The sequence below is a fragment of the Chrysochloris asiatica genome, unplaced genomic scaffold (genome assembly GCF_000296735.1).
Source record: "Chrysochloris asiatica unplaced genomic scaffold, ChrAsi1.0 scaffold00011, whole genome shotgun sequence".
NCBI lineage: Eukaryota > Metazoa > Chordata > Mammalia > Afrosoricida > Chrysochloridae > Chrysochloris > Chrysochloris asiatica.
The window spans coordinates 1,174,873-1,194,350 of NW_006408529.1; the positions used below are offsets into that span (position 1 = coordinate 1,174,873).

At 36.2% G+C, this 19,478-nt stretch overlaps 1 protein-coding gene across 2 annotated transcripts in view; it reads left to right on the forward strand.

The window, feature by feature from the left end:
- Nucleotides 1-19,478, forward strand: part of WDR17 (WD repeat domain 17) — a 117,671-nt gene that overhangs the window by 80,030 nt on the left and 18,163 nt on the right. Inside the window, exons 19-24 of one of the 2 annotated variants that reach the window (XM_006834410.1) lie at nt 7,651-7,783; nt 8,270-8,361; nt 9,853-9,952; nt 11,010-11,149; nt 13,106-13,131; nt 15,512-15,639. In XM_006834410.1, coding sequence (XP_006834473.1) covers nt 7,651-7,783; nt 8,270-8,361; nt 9,853-9,952; nt 11,010-11,149; nt 13,106-13,131; nt 15,512-15,639 — 619 coding nt within the window. The remainder of the gene's footprint in view (nt 1-7,650; nt 7,784-8,269; nt 8,362-9,852; nt 9,953-11,009; nt 11,150-13,105; nt 13,132-15,511; nt 15,640-19,478) is intronic. The other variant, XM_006834411.1, reaches the window with a different exon arrangement.

Sequence of the window (19,478 nt, forward strand, 5' to 3'; positions counted from 1 at the left end):
AAAAAAAAAAAAAGTTTACCACTCAGCCGACTTCACTAGATGCCCTTATTCTAGAATGCAATAAATGAAGAAATTTATTTCTAAAAGGTATTAATGTGCTATGTAACAAAGTACCACAAACTGGGTGTCTAGAAACAACAGAAGTTGTTCTCTTATAGTGTTGCTGGGAATTCCAGCTCTTGCTCAGCATGACTGTCCAGGCTTCCAAAGACTGAGACTGAAGTGGGGAAGTGAAAGACAATGTTTCTTTTCTTAGCTAAGGAAAGGACTAACTGGGGTTGAGTGTTTGCAGAACTGCTTGCAGGCAGGTTGGTAAGACAGACTTTAATCATTTTCAAATAGGGGAATCAAGCAACTTACATTATCAGTATTCTTTATCATAGTATGCAAGCTCAGTAGGTGAATGTATAGCTTAATGCATCACATGTGCAAAAATGGTGACCTGTTTCCTTCCAAAAGGTGGAGAAGTTAATATGCATTAAGTTCTTAATAAAGGGGCCCTGGAAGCCTAGTAAATTACTAGTTGAACTGTTAATCATTAGGTCAGCAATTCAGATCTACCCTTTCCATGGGAGAAAGATGAGACTTTCTGCTCCCTTAAAGATTTACTGCTTCAGAAACACTATGCAAGGTTGATAATAAGTCTGAACCCACTCTGTGGCACATCACCACCGCCCTGCCAGCACCTTAGGTCCTTAATTAAACAAAGGTCATTTTAGGGACACACTAGGAAGTTTTGAGCATGTGTAAGATAGCACACTGGTTTTAACTGGTTTGGGCTATTTCTGGGTGGGGAGGGGGAGGGTATTTCCTAGAACTTTAGAATGGAAAATTACTGGCAGTAAAGAAAAAAGGATAGAAAGAGTTTGGGGAGGGAGCACCTGGGCTACAAGTGTTGTTGTTGTTAGGTGCCTTTCTATTGTCTCTGACTCATAGTGACACTATACACAACAAAACAAACCTCTACTGAGTCCTGCACCATCCTTACAATTGCAGTTATGTTTGAACCCATTGTTACTGTCACTGTGCCAATCTATCTTGTTGGGGGTCTCCCTCCTTTTCACTGTCCCTCCACTTTACTGAGCATGATGTCTTTTTTCAAGAAACTGATATATGGTCAAAGTATGAAAGACAAAGTCTTATTATTCAGGCTTCTAAGGAGCATTCTCGCTATACTTATTCCAACACAGATTTGTTGGTTCTTCTGGCAGTCCATGGTACCTTTAATATTCTCCAGCACCATAACTCAAATGTATCAATTATTCTACTGGCTTGTTTATTAAGTGTCCAACTTTGACATGCATATGAGACTATTGAAAATACTATGGCTTGGGTCAGGTTCACTTTAGTCCTCAAAGTAAATGTTCAAGGCAAAAAAACTATCCTTGCTTTTTAACATTTTACAGAGGTCTTGTGCAGCTGCTTTGCCTAATGCAATATGTCATTTGATTTCTTCACTGCTGCTTCCATGCATGTTGATGGTGGATTCAAGCAAAATGAAGTTTTTGACAACATCAGTCTTTCCTCCATTTATCATAATTTTATTTATTGCTCACCAAAAATGGTGAGGATTTTGGTTTTCTCTACATTGAGGTGAAACCCATACTAAAGGCTATGATCTTGGATTTTCATCAGTAAATATTTTAAGCCCTCTTTGCTTTCAGTAAGTAAGGTTATATCATCTACATTTCACAGGTTGTTAATGAGCCTTCCTTCAGTCCTGTAGGCTTTTCTTGATAGTTCTGGTGGCTAGAAATTCAATATGAAGATGTTAGCAGATTGATTATGAGAAAGAATCTGTGCTTCTCTTCGGGTTTCTATTGGTGCCAGAATCATTGGCCTCCCTTGGTTTGTAGATGCATCACTTTAATCTCTGCCTTCATCTTCCCATGACATTGTCCGCTATGTGTCTCTCCTCCTTATAAGAACATCACTTATTTTGTATTTAGTGTCTACAGTAATTCTGCATGATCTTATCTTGGTTGCATTTATCAAGACCCTCTTTTCATTATATCACATTTACAGATACTGGGGGTTAGTACTTCACCATATCTTGGGGGGACATAGTTCACTCACATCCTATGACTATTCTCTATCCTATTCATTCAATGAATATTTATTTATTTCCCACTGGCATGGCACTATAGGATAAACACTGGACTGTTAACTGCAAGGTTGGCAGTTGAAACCCACTAACTGCTCCTTGGAAACCCTATGTGGTATGATTATGAATTATAACTGACTTCAAGGCACTTAACAACATGTGTCAATCAGGAGTCCTTGGATGGTGCAAATGGTTAAGCACTCAGATATTAACCAACAAGTTGATAGCTTGAATTCAACTAGAGGCACCTAAGAAGAAAGAGCTATTGATCTGCTTCTGAAAGATCACAGCCATTGAAAACTCTATGGATACAATTCTACTCTGACACACATGGGGTTGCAATGAGTTAGGATTGAGTTAATGACAGCTAGTTCTGATTTATTTGCCAGTCACTGTGTGAATGCTATAGAGCATTATCATATAAGTAATTGGCATAAAAAATAGAAACTTTTACTTTCCTTTCATGGGACATGGTTTGGGAAATAATCCACTGTAGCTCATACACACACAAATAAAAATCAAGTCAAAGGCTAAGCATGAAATCTAGAAGGATTAGCACATTTGCCATTAGAAAGTAGACTACTCCCCAGCACTTACTCTCCAACAGCATATTAAGCTACAGGCTGGCTCCAACCCTCAGACTGCAGGCTCCCTACCCTAAGCTCTAATCATCCCAAATACTTTTAAGTTCCTGTAACTTCATTGCACAATTCTAAAAGGTGTTGCTTTCATTGAATCCTTAATCAAGTCAAGTTTATAGAGGAATTGTATTTCATTGAAAATGTTTGTTTAGACCTCAAAGAAAATATTAATTGAATGTAATTTGAGTTCATGGTATGGTCAGTGAATATTAAACATTTGCAAAATAAAAATGATTTTTACTGTATATATATATTGACATAGTTTTCTAGCATCCAGTATCTTGCTACCAGGTTGCTTATTTATGGCAGGAAAGGTTAACAGCCTTGGAAACCCTGTTCAGGGTCGCTATGGGTTGGAACCAACTTGACGGCACTTAACAACAACAACAACAACCCACAGGTTTAAAATGTAGTGAGTGTATCCTAAGGTATATTGGGCCAGAGGGTTCCTGGCCTAGAGCCATGTGTGTGGGCTGATCCATAAAGAATGACTAGGAGGTAACCAAGTAAAGAGTTTTAAGAGAGCCCCTTTACAGGCTAGAGAGCAACCTAAAAGCAATTTAAAAGGAAGCTAGTATATCTGGGGATACCTGTGTGGCACTTTGCTACCCACCAGATGTTGACAGATTGAGTTCACTCAGAGATTCCTCAGTAGAAAGGCCTAACTGTCTGCTTCTTGAAGATCATAGCCTTTGAGCACAGTGCTGCTCTGACACAGATGAGGTTGACACTAGTCAGAATACACCTGAGCACAGCTGTTATTGTTTACAACTGTGTCGAGGTGAATAAATGCCAAGTGAGAGTGAAAAACTAGACACAGCCTAGACATTTTAGGACTTTATAAATATTATTAAGATTTTTTGGTTTGGTTTGGTTTCCCTCTGCTATAAGAACAAAGGAAAACATTAAAGAATTTTAAACAAGGTTTAAAGTGACCTTTTCAGATTTGCATTTTGAACTGTCATACTATGGAGGGTCAATAGCAGGAATGGGAAGAGCAAGTAGAATGCAAATTAGAATAGTCAAGAGACAACAGCAGAATGGAGGCCTTAAGTAAGGATGAGGGAAATGGAGACAAGTAGATAAGATAAATCTGATACATATTTAGGAGTTAAAATTGATTGGACTTGGTAATAAATGGAAAATAAGGAGGATGGAGGTATTTTGGTTTGCAAAACTGGAGAGAAGTTTTTGTTCACTGGGATTCAAAACAGAAATAATAACAAAAATCTTAGTAGAGGATTTGAATCTATTAAGATCATTAGTTCTCTTTGGACATGACAAGTTTGACATCCCTTTGTAATTTTTTCAGTGGCAATATCAAGTGAGTATTCTTGAGCTCATAGCCCGAAGAAGAAATCTGGACAAAATGGAGGGTATTATTTTCCTTAATTAGAATTGTTTTACAAAAAGGAAACAAAAGCAGGATTGAAATTGGTTATGTGGCGTGAGGGGAGAAGGGTACAGGTGGAATTAGAGACAACTCTTCCTACTCTTTATTTCTGAGAACCAACTTTCTCTGCTCCTTAGTCCACATGTTGTTGTGTGCCATCTAGTTGATTTCAACTCAGTGACCATATGGGACAGCCAGGGCTTCCCTAGAGAGTTTACTAGGCAGATTGCCAGGTCATTTCTACCACAGTCCCTGGTAGTTCAAACCATCAAACTTTTATTTAGTAGCTGAGCACTTAACCATGTCACTAGGGTCCCCACTGCCATGGATTCCATTCCAACTCCTAACAAGTCTATAGGACAGACTCAAAGTGCTCTATAGAGTTTCCAAGACTGTGATCCTTTAAGAGAACAGACAGCCTCATCTTTCTCTGCAAAGCAGCAAGTGGGTGAGAACCATCAACTTTTCAACTAAGCCCGACACAGCCCACTGTACCACCAGGGTTCCTGTATTCCACAGAGTAGCCAGAAAAATGTCCTCCCTATAATACCTGGGAGTCCTGGTGTGGTACTGTGTGATTGCAAAGCTGTTTGAACTGCAAGGTCAGTGGTTCAAGCTCACCAGCTGACCCTATATACAAGGTCGCTGTGAGTTGGAATGGACTTGACGGCACTTAACAACAACAACAACTTAATACCTGAGTTTATGTGTTGAAGATTTCCTATTCAAAGGGACTGGTTAGTGGTCTTTCAGGCCTAGTTCCAAATTTTCAGGAAGAAAATATTGTTTCTAAGCAGTGTGTTTCTAAAGAGCTGTAACAAGAAAATCAGGGTCACATAGTAAAAACACAAGTGTTCTGAATAAACCCTTGAAACTATTTCCTTGAGATGATCTTTAAACCTTAAACCAAAAATATCCCCTGAAATCATTAAACAAAACAGTTGTTTCACTTAATTAGTAAAGTATGCCTGCCTTGATCATTGTGTTCTTTTAAAGGGCTGTTTAAGGGATCAAATTGACAAGAGCTAATTGAAGGGTTAGATAGGAAGTTTGAGGGACAGTGATTTTATGTTAATGGAGACAGAACAATCTGAAAGGCTTGGGTGAGAATGGTTGTTTTTGTTGTTGTTAAGTGCCCTTGAGTCTGTTCTGACCCATAGAAACCATGTATAAGGTTTATGAGGAGCACCTGGTGAGTTTAAACCACTGACCTTGCGGTGCAAACTGACCTTACTGTCCAGAGCATTAACCCACAGCACAAACCAGGATTCTGGTGAGAATGGTAGCACAATTTAAAAAAATATAATCATTGTCACTGAGTCGCACATAGAAATTATTGAATTGGTGAATTTTTGCTATGCATATTTTGGAGCTCTGGTAGCATAGTAGTTACAAGTTGGATTGTGAACCTCAAGGTCAGCAGTTTGAAACTACCAGCTGTTCCATGGGAGAAAGATGAGACTTTCTGCTCCCGTAAAGATTTACAGCCTCAGAAACTATATACAGAATTGCTACGAGTCAGAAGAGACTCCATGGCACATAACCAACCAACCAACCATTATAGAAAAAAATCTTGAAAAAAGCAAACAAACACATTAACATGGGTGTTGAGGTGTACCTCAATGACTCTATAAAGACTCTTCAAAGTAACCTGGGGAGCAGCATAAAAAGCTTATATTGCACTTACTCATGGAGTCCTAGTGTGGCACTGTACAATAACGCTGGATTGCTAACCCAAGTTTGGCAGTTCAAACCCACCAGCAACTCCTCAGAAACCCCATACAGGGTAGCTATAAGTCAGAACTAACTCCACAGTACTTAACAACATTACCATCTACTCAAAGACTGGAAATTGAACTTTAATGCAAATGGTAACATAAAAATACCAATTTAGTAGGGGGGGGGAGGGGTTTCCTTTTTTTTTTTTTTAAAGCAAACCTAAGGCTGGTGTGGCACTGTGGGTTAATGCGCCAGACAGCAAATCTGTTTGAACTGCAAGGTCGGTGGTTCAAGCTTACCAGTCACTCCTTGGAAACCCTATACAGGGTTGCTATGGGTCGGAACCAACTTAACGGCACTTAACAACAACAAGGTTAAACCAAGGTTAAGGGTTGTTGTTGTTGTTAAGTGCCGTCGAGTCGGTTCCGACCCATAGCGTTAAGGGTAGAATTAGCTAAATTGATTATGGGGAAAATGCCTGGGTCTAAATAGGAAAAGAGTCAGAGAGAAATAGAGCCAATCCGAGACAGAAAACAGTGGTCTCAGAGAGTTACAGAGTTAGACATGTAGAGACAGACACTTGTACACCCCTCACAATCTCCAACATCAGGATCTAAAGACAATTGCTTTTTTTCTTCCCTATAATTCTCCACCTTGGCATATCTGGAATATCATTATTCTTTAAACTACAGTGCAGTCCTGATGTGGTGCTGTAGGATAAGCACTGGACTGTAACCTGCAAGGATGCCAGTTCAAACCCACCAGTCATTCCTTGGAAACCCTATTCTGGGTTGCTATGAGTTGGAATGAATCGACGGCACTTAATAACACAACAAGCGTACTTAGGATATTCTGTATGTTATTATCAATATTTATGATCTTGTTTGGCACAGCATTTAAAGTGCTCCACTGGGAACCAGAGGGTCAGTGGTTCAAACCAAACAACCACTCTGTGGGACAAAGATGTGCCATTTGGCTTCTATAAGATGTATAGCCTGAAAAACCCTATGGGGAAGTTTCTACTTTGTCCTATTGCGTTACTTGTGTTTGTTTGTTTGGGTTTGTATTACCTTTTTTTTTTTTTTTAATACTTGTTAAGATATTTAAGATTAGAATATTTCTTGCCCAATAGTGTATTCACTAAGACACTAAAAAGTCTGTTGTCTTTAATCCACATATTTGGTTAATCCAGCTAAAAGTAGATAACTCATTACCTATAACTTGTTTGAAACTTATTTTCAAAAAAATAAATTGCTTGTTTTAAGAGATAAACTACATTGATCTTAGATTTGAAATGGTTCAGGCATTTGAATATGAAACTAGTTTTGATAAATAATGAACTATAGTGTTTGTGGCATCCTGGTGTGGCACTATGGGATAATGCACTAGACAGCAAGGTCTATTTGAACAACAAGGTTGGCTGTTCAAATTCACCAGCCACTTCTTGGAAACCCTATACAGAGGCACTGTGAGTCAGAACCAACTTGAAAGCACTTCACAGCCACAACATAGAAGTTGTTATTTTAGAAAACTTTTGTCTTCAATATATGATTTAACTATAAAAAGTAAGTCTTATTATTTTTTTTAAGTTCTTATTGTGAATTGAGTGATAGTTTACATGGGAGTACATCAGGTTTACACTTACCGTTTCATTGCAAGTCCTATTTTTTAAGTAGTTTGTCAAAAAAGACTTTATGAATTTCCTTTTTATTTTAGATATACTTTCATAAAGTTACAGTACAACTGAGAACCTTGAAACTAGCATGTTATAAAAAAAGTTTTTACATTATTAGGCGAGCCGACCAGTTAATCCAGGAAGATAAAGATGATGTAATCCCATATTGCATAGCCATTGGTGATGTGAAAAAACTAGTCAATTTTTTTATGTCAAGAGGTCAACTTAAAGAAGCTCTGCTTGTTGCACAGGTACAACTACAATATCATATAAGCCCTGTGCATCTGTGGGTAAGTAAGTGAGTGGGCAAAAGGGAAACGATTGTTTTGATTGGCTTACCTTAACAAGGTTAACTAAGCCTTGGGTGGCTTAGTTTCTGCCTGCCTCCTTGATCATCTTTTGACATTTTAGTTATATTGTATTTGCTCTGGTCATAACTGGACCTGGACTTACTTTAAATCTTTAACCATACCAGAAACTTAACACTGAACATTGTATAAACGGCTGAATGTTTTCTACCATGCATTTGAGCAACTTTTGCTAGTAATAATTTACTTAACACTTTACTTTAGTAATCACAATGTAATTAATATTTGATATGTTCAAATTCTAAGGACAGCTTCAAACTGTAGTATAAATTGAAAATAATACTTAAGTATGCCTTGATCAAAATAAGATTACCAACTTTGTATATTATTAATTATTAGCTTTAACTTAAAGGTTTAATTACTTTGTAGGCTGCTTGTGAGGGAAATATGCAAAACTTGCCTATTTCTACACCTAAAGGATCTTCATACTCTGATGATGTCTACAAGGAAGACTTTAATGAGTGAGTGATTTGCTCTAATTTTGGTTATTTTTTTATAGTTGGTTTCCTTGTCAGAGTTTTGGGGAACAATGTATGCCATCCTTCTTTGTATACAGAGTTCTTGGCTATCTCAAGTCTTCTAGTACATTTCTCATCACAGTCTAGTTCCATAACAGCATCCATCTTGAGATGCAGGCAGGAAGATGTAGCCTATACACATTTTATATTGCTTCCCAAAAAAAGCAAAAACAATTTCAGTAGAGAAACTCACAAATGAAACACCTGAATACCTATGATTTTGTTATTCTTGTTATTAAGTGCTGTCGAGTCAGTTCTGACTCATAGTGACCCTCTATAGTGTTTCAAACAAGCAACTGGTGAGCTTGAACCACGAACCTTGCAGTTCAAACCTACTTTGCAGTCCAACTCATTAACCCACTGCGCCTATAGATGTGCTCCCTATTAACGTGTAGTGTTATGAGTAGCATTTAGTCTTCTGTTTTTTAAAGAAACCCAAAAGATTACTCTAACAAAGAAATGAAAAAAAAAACTTTTTTCAGCCTGTCATTCTGTATATAATCCTGTGTCTACATGCCCCTTCTCTTGATTCTAAACAAAGGATATTGAAACTTTTAAGGCCCTCAACAAGTACAAAGGAACATAAAACTTTATTTTAGGGGAATGGAGTTTTCCCTTCAGAATCTTTGCTGCTATTCTCTGCCATTTTCAAACTTGACATTTTGAAGATGTGAGACAAAGCACCGGAATACAGGGTTGGTTTGAGCCACAAGGTTGGTAGTGCAAACTCACCAGCCACTCCTTGGAAATGTCATGCAGGGTCGCTAGGAGTCAGAACTGACTCAATGGTCCTCAAAACTACAGCAGTCATACTAGACATATTTTGGGTACCACATAAATTCTGAGACATTGCAATTCAACATATTATCCCTCCAAAGTTAACTTTTCCTATGTTGTTGTTGATGAGTGACTTTGAGTCAGTTCTGACTCACGGTTTTTGAGCAGCAGCTGGTAGGTTTGAACCACCACCCTTGTAGTTGGCAGTCCAGTGCTAATCCTACAGCCTCATACCAGGGTTTGCTGTAGTTGAATTATAATTATTTTGTGTGGGATGCAAAATTTTCTTTTTAAGGTTCTTAGGTCTTTCTTCTGGCAATTGTGTGGGTTTATCTATCAGGGTTTGTTTTTTTGTTTCTTTTTTTTTTTTTTTTGCCAGGGAAGACTACTTACTGATTTTTCCCAAAAAATCAGGCTTAAAACTAAATTAAGGATATCGCATAAAACTCAGTTTGGTCCTTTAATAAGCCTGTTAAAAGAAGTATTGAAGTCTTGGTATGACGCTGAAAGATAAGAACTTGAAAATCCTATACAAAGTTGCGATGAGTCAGAACCTACTCAATGGTACTTAATAACAACAAAAGAGACATTAGTTTACTTTTACAGTGGAATTATTGTGTTTGCATAGAGTTTGTACTTTCTTTTTTCTTTCTCTAGACTCCTGCACAAAGTCAGTAAAGAGCTGGCAGAATGGTATTTTCAGGATGGTCGAGCAGTGCTAGCCGCCTGTTGCCATCTAGCTGTAGATAATATTGAGGTACAGCATTTTAAGTTGGTGTATGTGAATAAAACCTCTTTAGGTATGTCATGGTATCATGAAGGGGGAAAAATATGGTGACTTCCTAAGTTCTAATTTTGCATTCTTTCCAACCCTGAGTGATACATGCTGAGTAAGTCCACAGAAACTCGATAGACCACAGTCTGCAGTAACTCATTTATTTTTCTCACAAGATAATATTTGTAGCAATTTAACTTATAGAATTTCATATGAGAATCAGTTTTGTAGTAAAGGGACAAACAAACAAACAAAAAAATAACACACTAGACTTTGACTCGTGCAGCCGGGCTTCAAGTCCTGCTTTGTTTTCACGTATTAACCTTGAGCAGGTCACTTAACTCCTCTGAATCTCAAGGGTCCTGAACTCTGAAGTGAAAATGTCAATACCTTTCCAATCTCACATGTAGTTATTAGGGTTATGGAAACTAATGCAGGGGTAAACATTACTTTAAAGACTACTTCAGTAGATTCCTCAAAAGGAATATAAGGGGGTTCCAAGAAGCTTGTGAAAATGGAATCAAAAGATAATGAAATTTTTGCATGAACTTTTTAAAGCCCCTTGTATTTTTTTAAGTGCTTTTTACTTTATTCACAGGTTGTAATGAGGAAAGTATTAAATAAAGCTATAGATTCTACTTTGTATTTTCACTGTTTATTCTTGAATATATTGACTGTATGTAATCATTGGTAACATCTTGAATATGCATTTAAGAATGTACATATTTCTGATAGGGACACTGAAGGCTATTGTAGAGACTTATATTATTAATTAAGTGTAAAAATAGAGGCAAGGGCTCCAAACTCTTAAGTTCTGACTTTATAATATCTCCCACATTTCACTTCATTAGTTTTTCTATCAAAAAATTGCAGCTGCTCTATTATAGGTGCTGCTTTGTAGAAGTATTATGATCAGTACTTTATAAGATTAATTGATTTGTAGGTGAATGCTACTGTATCTACTTTATGAGTTTGAAGGGGAATGCTGCTCCTATCCAGTGTCTATGAAATTTAAGAAAGTATTTTTTTATTGAGCAAGCTTGCTATGGCGTACTTGATTCGTGGAAACGAACTGGACTTGGCGGTCTGTGTGGGGACAGTACTGGGAGAGTCTGCAGTACCAGCAACCCACTATGCCTTAGAATTATTGGCAAGAAAATGCATGATGTTTCCAACATGGTAAGAATTTCTAAATAACTTTATAGTGATGAAGTACATTTTTGAACATTGTAAATTATATTTGATAAGACATACACTGGTAAAATATAGGATTTCATTTTTGTATGCAAAATATAAACTTATGGGAGGAAATGGTGATATCACAATGAAGTAATGATCCGAACTACCATGGTTATATAAGAAACCATGACCCATTCTGAAGTAGGCCAGTTATAATTTCATAATGTTTCTGACACATAAGGTATCATAAGACAACAAATGTACACTTCTTAAGATTATGGGAACAACTCTTCTCTGTTTTTGAAACTTCTTCATATACATACTTATTTTTGTCAGATCTTATGTCCCAATTTAAGGTTTGGGAAATAAAGTCACTCTTCTAATGAAGAGAAGTAAATGAAGGTGGTTTCGCTGGAGACTTAGAAAAGGCCATCACTCCAAATTCTAACAATATATTAAGATAAATAATTAATTTATATTAAGATATAGATCAAATAAAATTCACTGTCATGGAGTTGATTTCAGCTCCTAGTGACCCCATATGACAGAGTATTTTGTCTTTATAGGTTTTCTAAGGTTGTAAATCTTTACAGAAGTAGACTGCCTCATCGTTTTCCAATGGAGGGGCTGGTGGATTCAAACTGCTGACTTCAGCAGTTAACACTTTAACCATGGTGCTAGCAACCTAACACTTTAACCACCGTGCCACCAGTGTGTCTGTCAACTAAGATATAGACTAGGAACAGTCCCATGATTAACTTGGAAATCCAGGTTAAAGCAATCCTAGCTCACATCTGCAGCTAATCCTCAAGGGAATCACTGTTACAAAGAAAAGGTATTTCCACTCAGTAAATGTTTGTTAACTAAAGATGATTTTAGGCTTTGATCTTCACTTTCCTCAAATCCTTAACATCTCAAGACATTTCTAAATGAGTTTGTTTATCAGAACTCAAACTTCTCCCCATTTCCGAACCTTACACATACATATGCCATCCATATGGAGCTATCATGACTATAGCTATGAACATTACAGATAATAATAATTACAATGAACTGACAATTCTGTACTGCTTACTGTGTGCCAAATGTGTTTTTGACTAGGTCTTATAAGGTTGGTGTTGATTTTCCTGATAAAATTAGAACCAAGAAGCAAACCTATACAAATTAACTCCAATGTCTATACACATAATAACCCCATTTCCTTTTTGAGGGTTAACTCAGAAAAAGATTTATGCTTTCCATTCTCCTTGTCTGGATCTGGATGCTTCATAGTGAATCAGGAATCTTAGGATTGTGCTAATTTTACCCACATCTGATGGTGATGTACAATTCCCTCCCCTCATCCAAAGAGTTGGGATACCCCACCATAGGTGTTAGCATTTTCTTCTGGTCTTCCCCTTGATTAGGAGCTATAATAGTCAGTGCCATAGTTATCACAGCTTGCCTCATACTTATCCTATGGCATGAGGTCTAACTCAACTGTTTACTCAATGATGGTTGATTCCATGTCAAAAGCTAATTTGTCATCTAATTGCAATAAGATTTGTTTGACAGAAGTTTTTAAAAATATATTACAAAACAGAAATATATATTAAACAAAAATTTAGTTTGAAATATTTTCAACTGACTGTATATCTTGGTTACTTCTAAAAAACCAAACACCAAAAGAGTTTTTGCTTTGTATTTCTATAAACATCCATAAACCAGGAAGAGATTCATGTTCTGACATATATTGGTACTGATTACAGTTATCTTCGGGGGAAATCTGTAATCCTCACAGCTATTATTAGAACTTCACAGATATTTTTAAAAAATTAGAGTAGCTTTATAATTCCGTAGGAACATTCATAATTTTTCACCACACAAGACACTTCTTTCTTTTTCCTTTTTTTTATACATTTACTAGTAAAAGTTACTGCTTCTTTATATTTATTGCAGTTTTAATTTTTTTTTTAGCTTTCCATCTGTTGGATACAGGTACCTAGTTTTATATAAAAGCATATGTCTAATTAAGAAAAGTAATTTCCTAATTTATTTATTTTTTTACTAGAATGGCAGCTCTATACTAATAAATGTTCATTCCCTATTTATTGCTGTACACAATGCCAATTGCGATACATAATTTATAGCATATAAAACCAGATGACAGAGTAATGAGAACAATTCCTACAATTTTATACTCAGAACTAATTTAGTAACTGACTGTGCCTTTTTACAATACCACAATACCAATTCAGTTAAGCATAGAAACATACCCGCTCTAATGTGAAATTTAACAATTTAGGCTATTTGGTTGTTCTTTATCAAAATATCTACATATAGATATCAATCTACCTCCACATTCATGCACTCAATATTTAATATGTAGTAAGTTAGATTAAAGATTGAATAAAATTAACTGACAGTGCTATAAATTTCACTATATCAGGATATAATTCTTCAATAAGCTATAAATTTCACTATTATCTGGATATATTCTTAGGAAAGAAAATCTTGAAAGTTTTCATAGATTTTTGACACAGCCATTTTATACACTGATGTGGCACTGTAGAATAAGCACTAGACTGCTAACGACATGCTTAAACCCACCAGCCATTCCTTAGAAACCCTGTACAGAATGTTGGAACTGACTCAATGGTACTTAGCAACAACATTTTAAACACTCTAAAAGCAAATAATAATTTCTATAATCTCATGGGTATTATTTAAAACTTACTTTAAATTTTAGTATCAGAAAATGTAAAGGTATGTGTATATATATATATATATATAAACTTTGCAGCAAGAGCACATAAGCTACTCTATTTTGAAAGCACTCAAAGACTTATCTATTGAACAATGAGAATAAAATTACGAAAGTTTCAGAAGACCTCAAAATTAATTGTTACATGACTAGGGAAAGTTAGGTAAAAAAATCACTGTAATCTTTTATCAATTCTCAGTTGACATCAGTATCAAAAATTATTTATGCATGGAATAATTATTAAAATATTATATATGAAACTTTATTGTGACACCTCACTGAAGTTCTTTTATTAAAAAATCCTAAGCCTATTTAAACAAGTTACTGCCCTAATAATTTGTGATTTGTATTTTTATTTTTTAACAGCATTTTAGATTCAATACCAGATGTTACACATTATTTCTTCTCTGGTTTTACAACTACTGTATTCTGACTGTTGTTGTGTGCTATCCAGTCAGTTCCAACTCATAACAACCCTGTCTAGGGTTTCCGAGATTTTTTTTTAAAAAAAGCTTTTCAGGAGCAGAAAGCCTCGTCTTTCTCTTACAAAACAGCATGTGGTCTTGAACCATCAACCTTATGGTTCATAGTCCAATGGTTATTGTATGGAGCCACCACATTACCAGTATATGTAAGTGCCTCTTAATATGTTCCAGAATGAAAGCATAGTGACTACATAATACAGATCTTACTGAAGGCTTCCCAAGAAAAGTGAAGGAGAGTTTCACTCTCACACTCTGTGGCACATAGTGTCAACAATTCCAATTTGAAATATCTCCTAAAGTCATACTGAATGTCTACATATTATTTTATTATAATAATTAAATAGCAACAATATTCAGAGCCATTAAGAATTTGGTATTTTCTCAGTTACAATGTTTGAAACTGAAAACTCCAACCTAGTGTTTTGAAAACAGGATTTTATGCAAAATATTTTTAAAGTAAAGCAGATAAACCAGTACCATTTTATATATCAGAAACCAATGAATATTTCAAATGTATAATGGAAAGTGGAACTTCTATCTTGATTTTCCAAGGGAATATTAAGGTATATGAACAGGACCCAAAATTCTGAATTTTAAATAGCGACAGAGTCCTGGTGTGGCTCTGTGGGTTATTGCATCAGACTGCAAAGCCGTTTGAACTGCAGGGTCAGTGGCTCAAGCTCACCAGCTGCTCCTTGGAAACCCTATATAGGGTTGCTATGGGTCAGAATCTGCTTGATGCCATTTAACAACAACAACACATTTTCTGCTGGTTTTAATAAGCTGGCTAATAAAAGTCTGTATTGTTGTCAAGCATAACAAGAATTGATGAGTTCATTTTTACAAATTTTGCTTTATAAATTGCTCTAAAGAACACTATTTAAAACTAATTAGTTAGAAAATAATTCTGTAATATTTGTAAATATGTGAATATTCAGTTTATATATTTTTTAGTATTTAGGAATTTCATAATAAATTTTCCTTCAATGCCCTCTGGTATTTGTGGTCTATGTTTAGGAAAATTTCACAATTACGTAGGAAATTAGTACTGCTTATGTAAATAGGAAATCAAGGAAAGCATAATAAGACTCTCATTCCTTTGAAATAGCTCTAAGTATTATTTTCAGATCTTTTCCTTTTGTGTGAATAGGAATTTGGCAGCTGACCTTCTCCTGATGATTACTGATAATGAACTACAGTTAGTAAAACTCTGTGCTTTCTACCCAGGGTGTACTGAAGAGATAAATGATCTTCATGAGAAGGTATGATAATGATATTCAGTATTCTACTTTGGAATTGGATGATGTGGTTTAATTAATGTTAAGTTTAGACAAACATAGATACAGGCAGGAAAACATATATTTAATATCGTTCTCTGTTAAAAAACATAATAATAGCAATTGTTATTGTTGTTTAGTGCCACTGAGTCGGTTCTGACTCACAGAGACCTTATAGAGAGTTTCTGAAGAGCAGCTGGTGGGTTTGAACCGCTAACTTTGTGGTTAACAGTCTAGTGTTTATCCTCCAGCACCATACCAAGACTCCAATAATAACAATAGGAAGTGACATTTACTGACTCTCTACTATGTGCCTAGAACTAAATTTTGACATGTTTTTGTATCTTACTAAATTCTTATGTAACTCTGAAAAGAAGATGATATTATTTCTATTTTATAAACAAAGAAAGTGAGCTTAGAGAAGGTAAGGAACTTCCCTAAATTGTTGTTGTTGTTATGTGCCATTAAGTTGATACATGAAACTGAAAACTCCAACCTAGTGTTCTGAAAACAGGATTTTATAATGATCTTATGCACAACAGATGGAACACTGCCTGATCCTGTGCCAACCTCATAATCATTACTACATTTGTGCCCATAGCTGTTGGTCTCAGAGGTTCTACCAGTCTTTATTTGACTAGCAAGCCTGATCTTTTTTTTTTTATGATTTTTAGTTTTTTCCATATTTTTCTCCCATTCTATCTAGGACCTTCTAATGTGGTCCTTTTCAGAGCAGTTAGTATAGCTAGCCAGACTCCATCTAGTTCTTTTGGTCTCAGGTTCACGGCAACTGGTGTTCATGTGGTGCATTTAGTCCACTGGACTAATTGTTTATATGCCTCTTTGATTTTCTTCATTCTTTTCTTCTCCAGACAGGGAGAGAACAATAGTTGCACCTCATATGACTTACTTGGAAAATAACTGTATATGTACATACTTATTTATAGCATATTTAAGAAGAAATCTACAATTCTTAAGAAAAAAGAAAGATAAAATACAAATAGAACATTTTTTTCTCATCTTTCACAAAGTTTTGGTATACTTATTTGAACTTTGCCTTTTACCCCCAGTGGATGACATGTTAATTTTGATACTCAATGATCATAGGTGACTTGTTTATGATTGTTGCTATTTTTGTTAAGTGTCATAGAGTTTGTTCTGATTCATAGCAACCCTGTATAGGGTTTCCAAGCCTTTAAATCTTTGTGAGAACAGAAAGCCTCATCTTCTCCGCAGAGTGGCTGGTGTGCTTAAACTATGTATCTTGTGATTCGTAGTTCAGCGCTTATCATATGGAGCCACAGTGTTCCTTGTTTTTGATTACACAGTATTTAATAATAGGGGTAAAAGTAGTATTTACATAGTCTTAAATGCTCAAACAGAGTCCGGGTGTGGCACTGTGGGTTAATGTGTCAGACTGCAAAGCCATTTGAACTGCAAGCTCACCAGATTCTCCTCGGAAACCCTATACAGGATCGCTATGGGTCAGAATTGACTCGATGGCACTTAACAACAACAATATATGCTCAAACATTAAAATTAGATTCTTTGATCAGACTTCATTAAGATGTGAGTATGTGTAAAATTGGTATTAACTAAAAATTTTCACAAGTAATTCTGTTGTTGTTGTTGTTAAGTATCATCAAGTCAGTTCCGACTAATAGCGATACTGTATAGAGTTTCCAAAAGGAGCTCTGGTAGCGTAGTGGTTACGAATCGGGCTGCCAATCTCAAGGTCAGCAGTTCGAAACTACCAGCGCTTCTGCGGGAGAAAGATGAGGCATTCTGCTCCCATAAAGATTTACAGCCATGGAAACCCTGTACAGGGTCACTATGAGTCAGAGTCGACTCCACGGTACTTAACAACAACAACATAGAGTTTCCAAGGAGCAGCTGGTGGGTTTGAACTACCGACCTTGTGGTTCACAGTCCAGTGCTGAACCTACAGTGCCACACCAGAAGTAATTCTAAACATTATATATTTAAATATGATGCTAACTTACTAACTTAAATTTTTAAGATAAGAGTTACAGAGATGATCTTTGTGGTAGCTAAGACTCTGTGTCAACTTGGCTTGGCCAGCATTCTCAGTGGTTTAACAGTTAAGATGTAGTTATCACCTCCATGATGACATCTAATATGATGCAATTAATTACCCCCATGATGTGATCTGATGACATCAGCATTGACCTAATGTAATCATCCTGTATGTTTAAATCCTCGTTTCTTTTATGTTAATGAGATCAGCTGCAATCTATAGAATTAGATTGTATCTTGAGTTAATCTCTTCCACTATATGAAAGAATAAAAGAAGTGAGACAAGCTGAGTGTGACCTTCTACCACAAAGAGAGATGAAGCGGTGGTGGAATGCATCATTTGCACCTAGGGTCCCTGTGCTGGAAACTCCTAAATCTGGGGGAAGACTGATGCCAAGAAGTATGAAAATTCCCATTGAATGCTGGACTTACAGATGCCGAAAGAAGACAAGAACCTTTTCCCAGAACTAACAAAGAAAAAGTCTTCCCTTAGAGCCAGCACTGTGAATTTTGAATTCAAGCCTCCTAAACTGTGAGAGAATGAATGTCTGGTTGTTCTATTTGAGAAAGCAATTTCAATGGTAACCTTTTATTAAAATATCTTTTACTTTTAAGCTTATATCAAGATAAAGACTTTCTAGCCAGGCACAGAACTTAGCACATAGCAGTGACTCAGTAAATAGCTGCCATTTTGTATCTGAACTGAGGTAAACAATAGGAAATGGGATATATGACCACACAAAAGTCCACTATACTAAGCTTGTAGTATTTTTATTGTTGGTGTTGCTAAGTGCCTTTGAGTAGTTTCCAACCCATAGTGACCCTGTATAGGGTTCCTGAGGAGTGGCTGTTGAGCTTGAACCACTGACATTGTGGTTCAAACTGAGTGCACTCCAGACCATAACCCACAGCACCACACCAGAGAGGAATATTAAAAATACAAAAATGTCCAATTGGCCCAAATTTTGAACAACTGTATAAGTTGTGGAATGACATCAAGGACTTCATACATGAAGAAAGCAAAAAGTCATTAAGATGACAAGAAAGAAGGAAAAACTCAAAATGGATGTCAGAAGAGACACTGAAACTTGCTCTCCAGCTTAGAGATGCTAAAGCAAATGGAAGAAATGAGGAGGGCCAAGAGCTGAACAGAAAAGTTCAAAGATCAGCTCGAGAAGATAAAGCCAAATATTACAAAAAAATGTGCAAAGATCTGGGATCAGAAAACCAAAAAGGAAGAACACCCTCAGCATTTCTCAAGCTGGGGGAACTGAAGAAAAAATTCAAGCTTCAACTTTCATTATTGAAAGATTCTCTGGGCAAATTATTGAATGATGCAAAAAGCATCAAGAGAAGATGAAAAGAATAAACATAGTCACTGTACCAAAAGGAAATGGTTAATGTTCAATAATTTCAAGAGACAGCATATGATCAAGAGCCAATGATACTGAAAGAAGAAGTCCAAGGTATATTGAAGGAATTGGCACAGAACAAGGCCCCAGGAATTGATAGAATAAAAAGTAAAATCTTTCAAGAAAGTGAGGCGACACAGGATGCACTTACTCATCTCTGCCAAGAAATTTGGAAGACCACTATCTGGCCGACTAATTGGAAGAGATCTGTATTTGTGCCCATTCCAAAGACAGGTGACCCAACAGAATGCAGAAATCATCCAATAATCTCTTTGATATCCCATGCAAGTAAAGTTTTGGTAAAGGTAATACAGAAATGATACATTGACAGAATCATACAATCATACATTAACAGAAAACTTCCAGAGGTTCAAG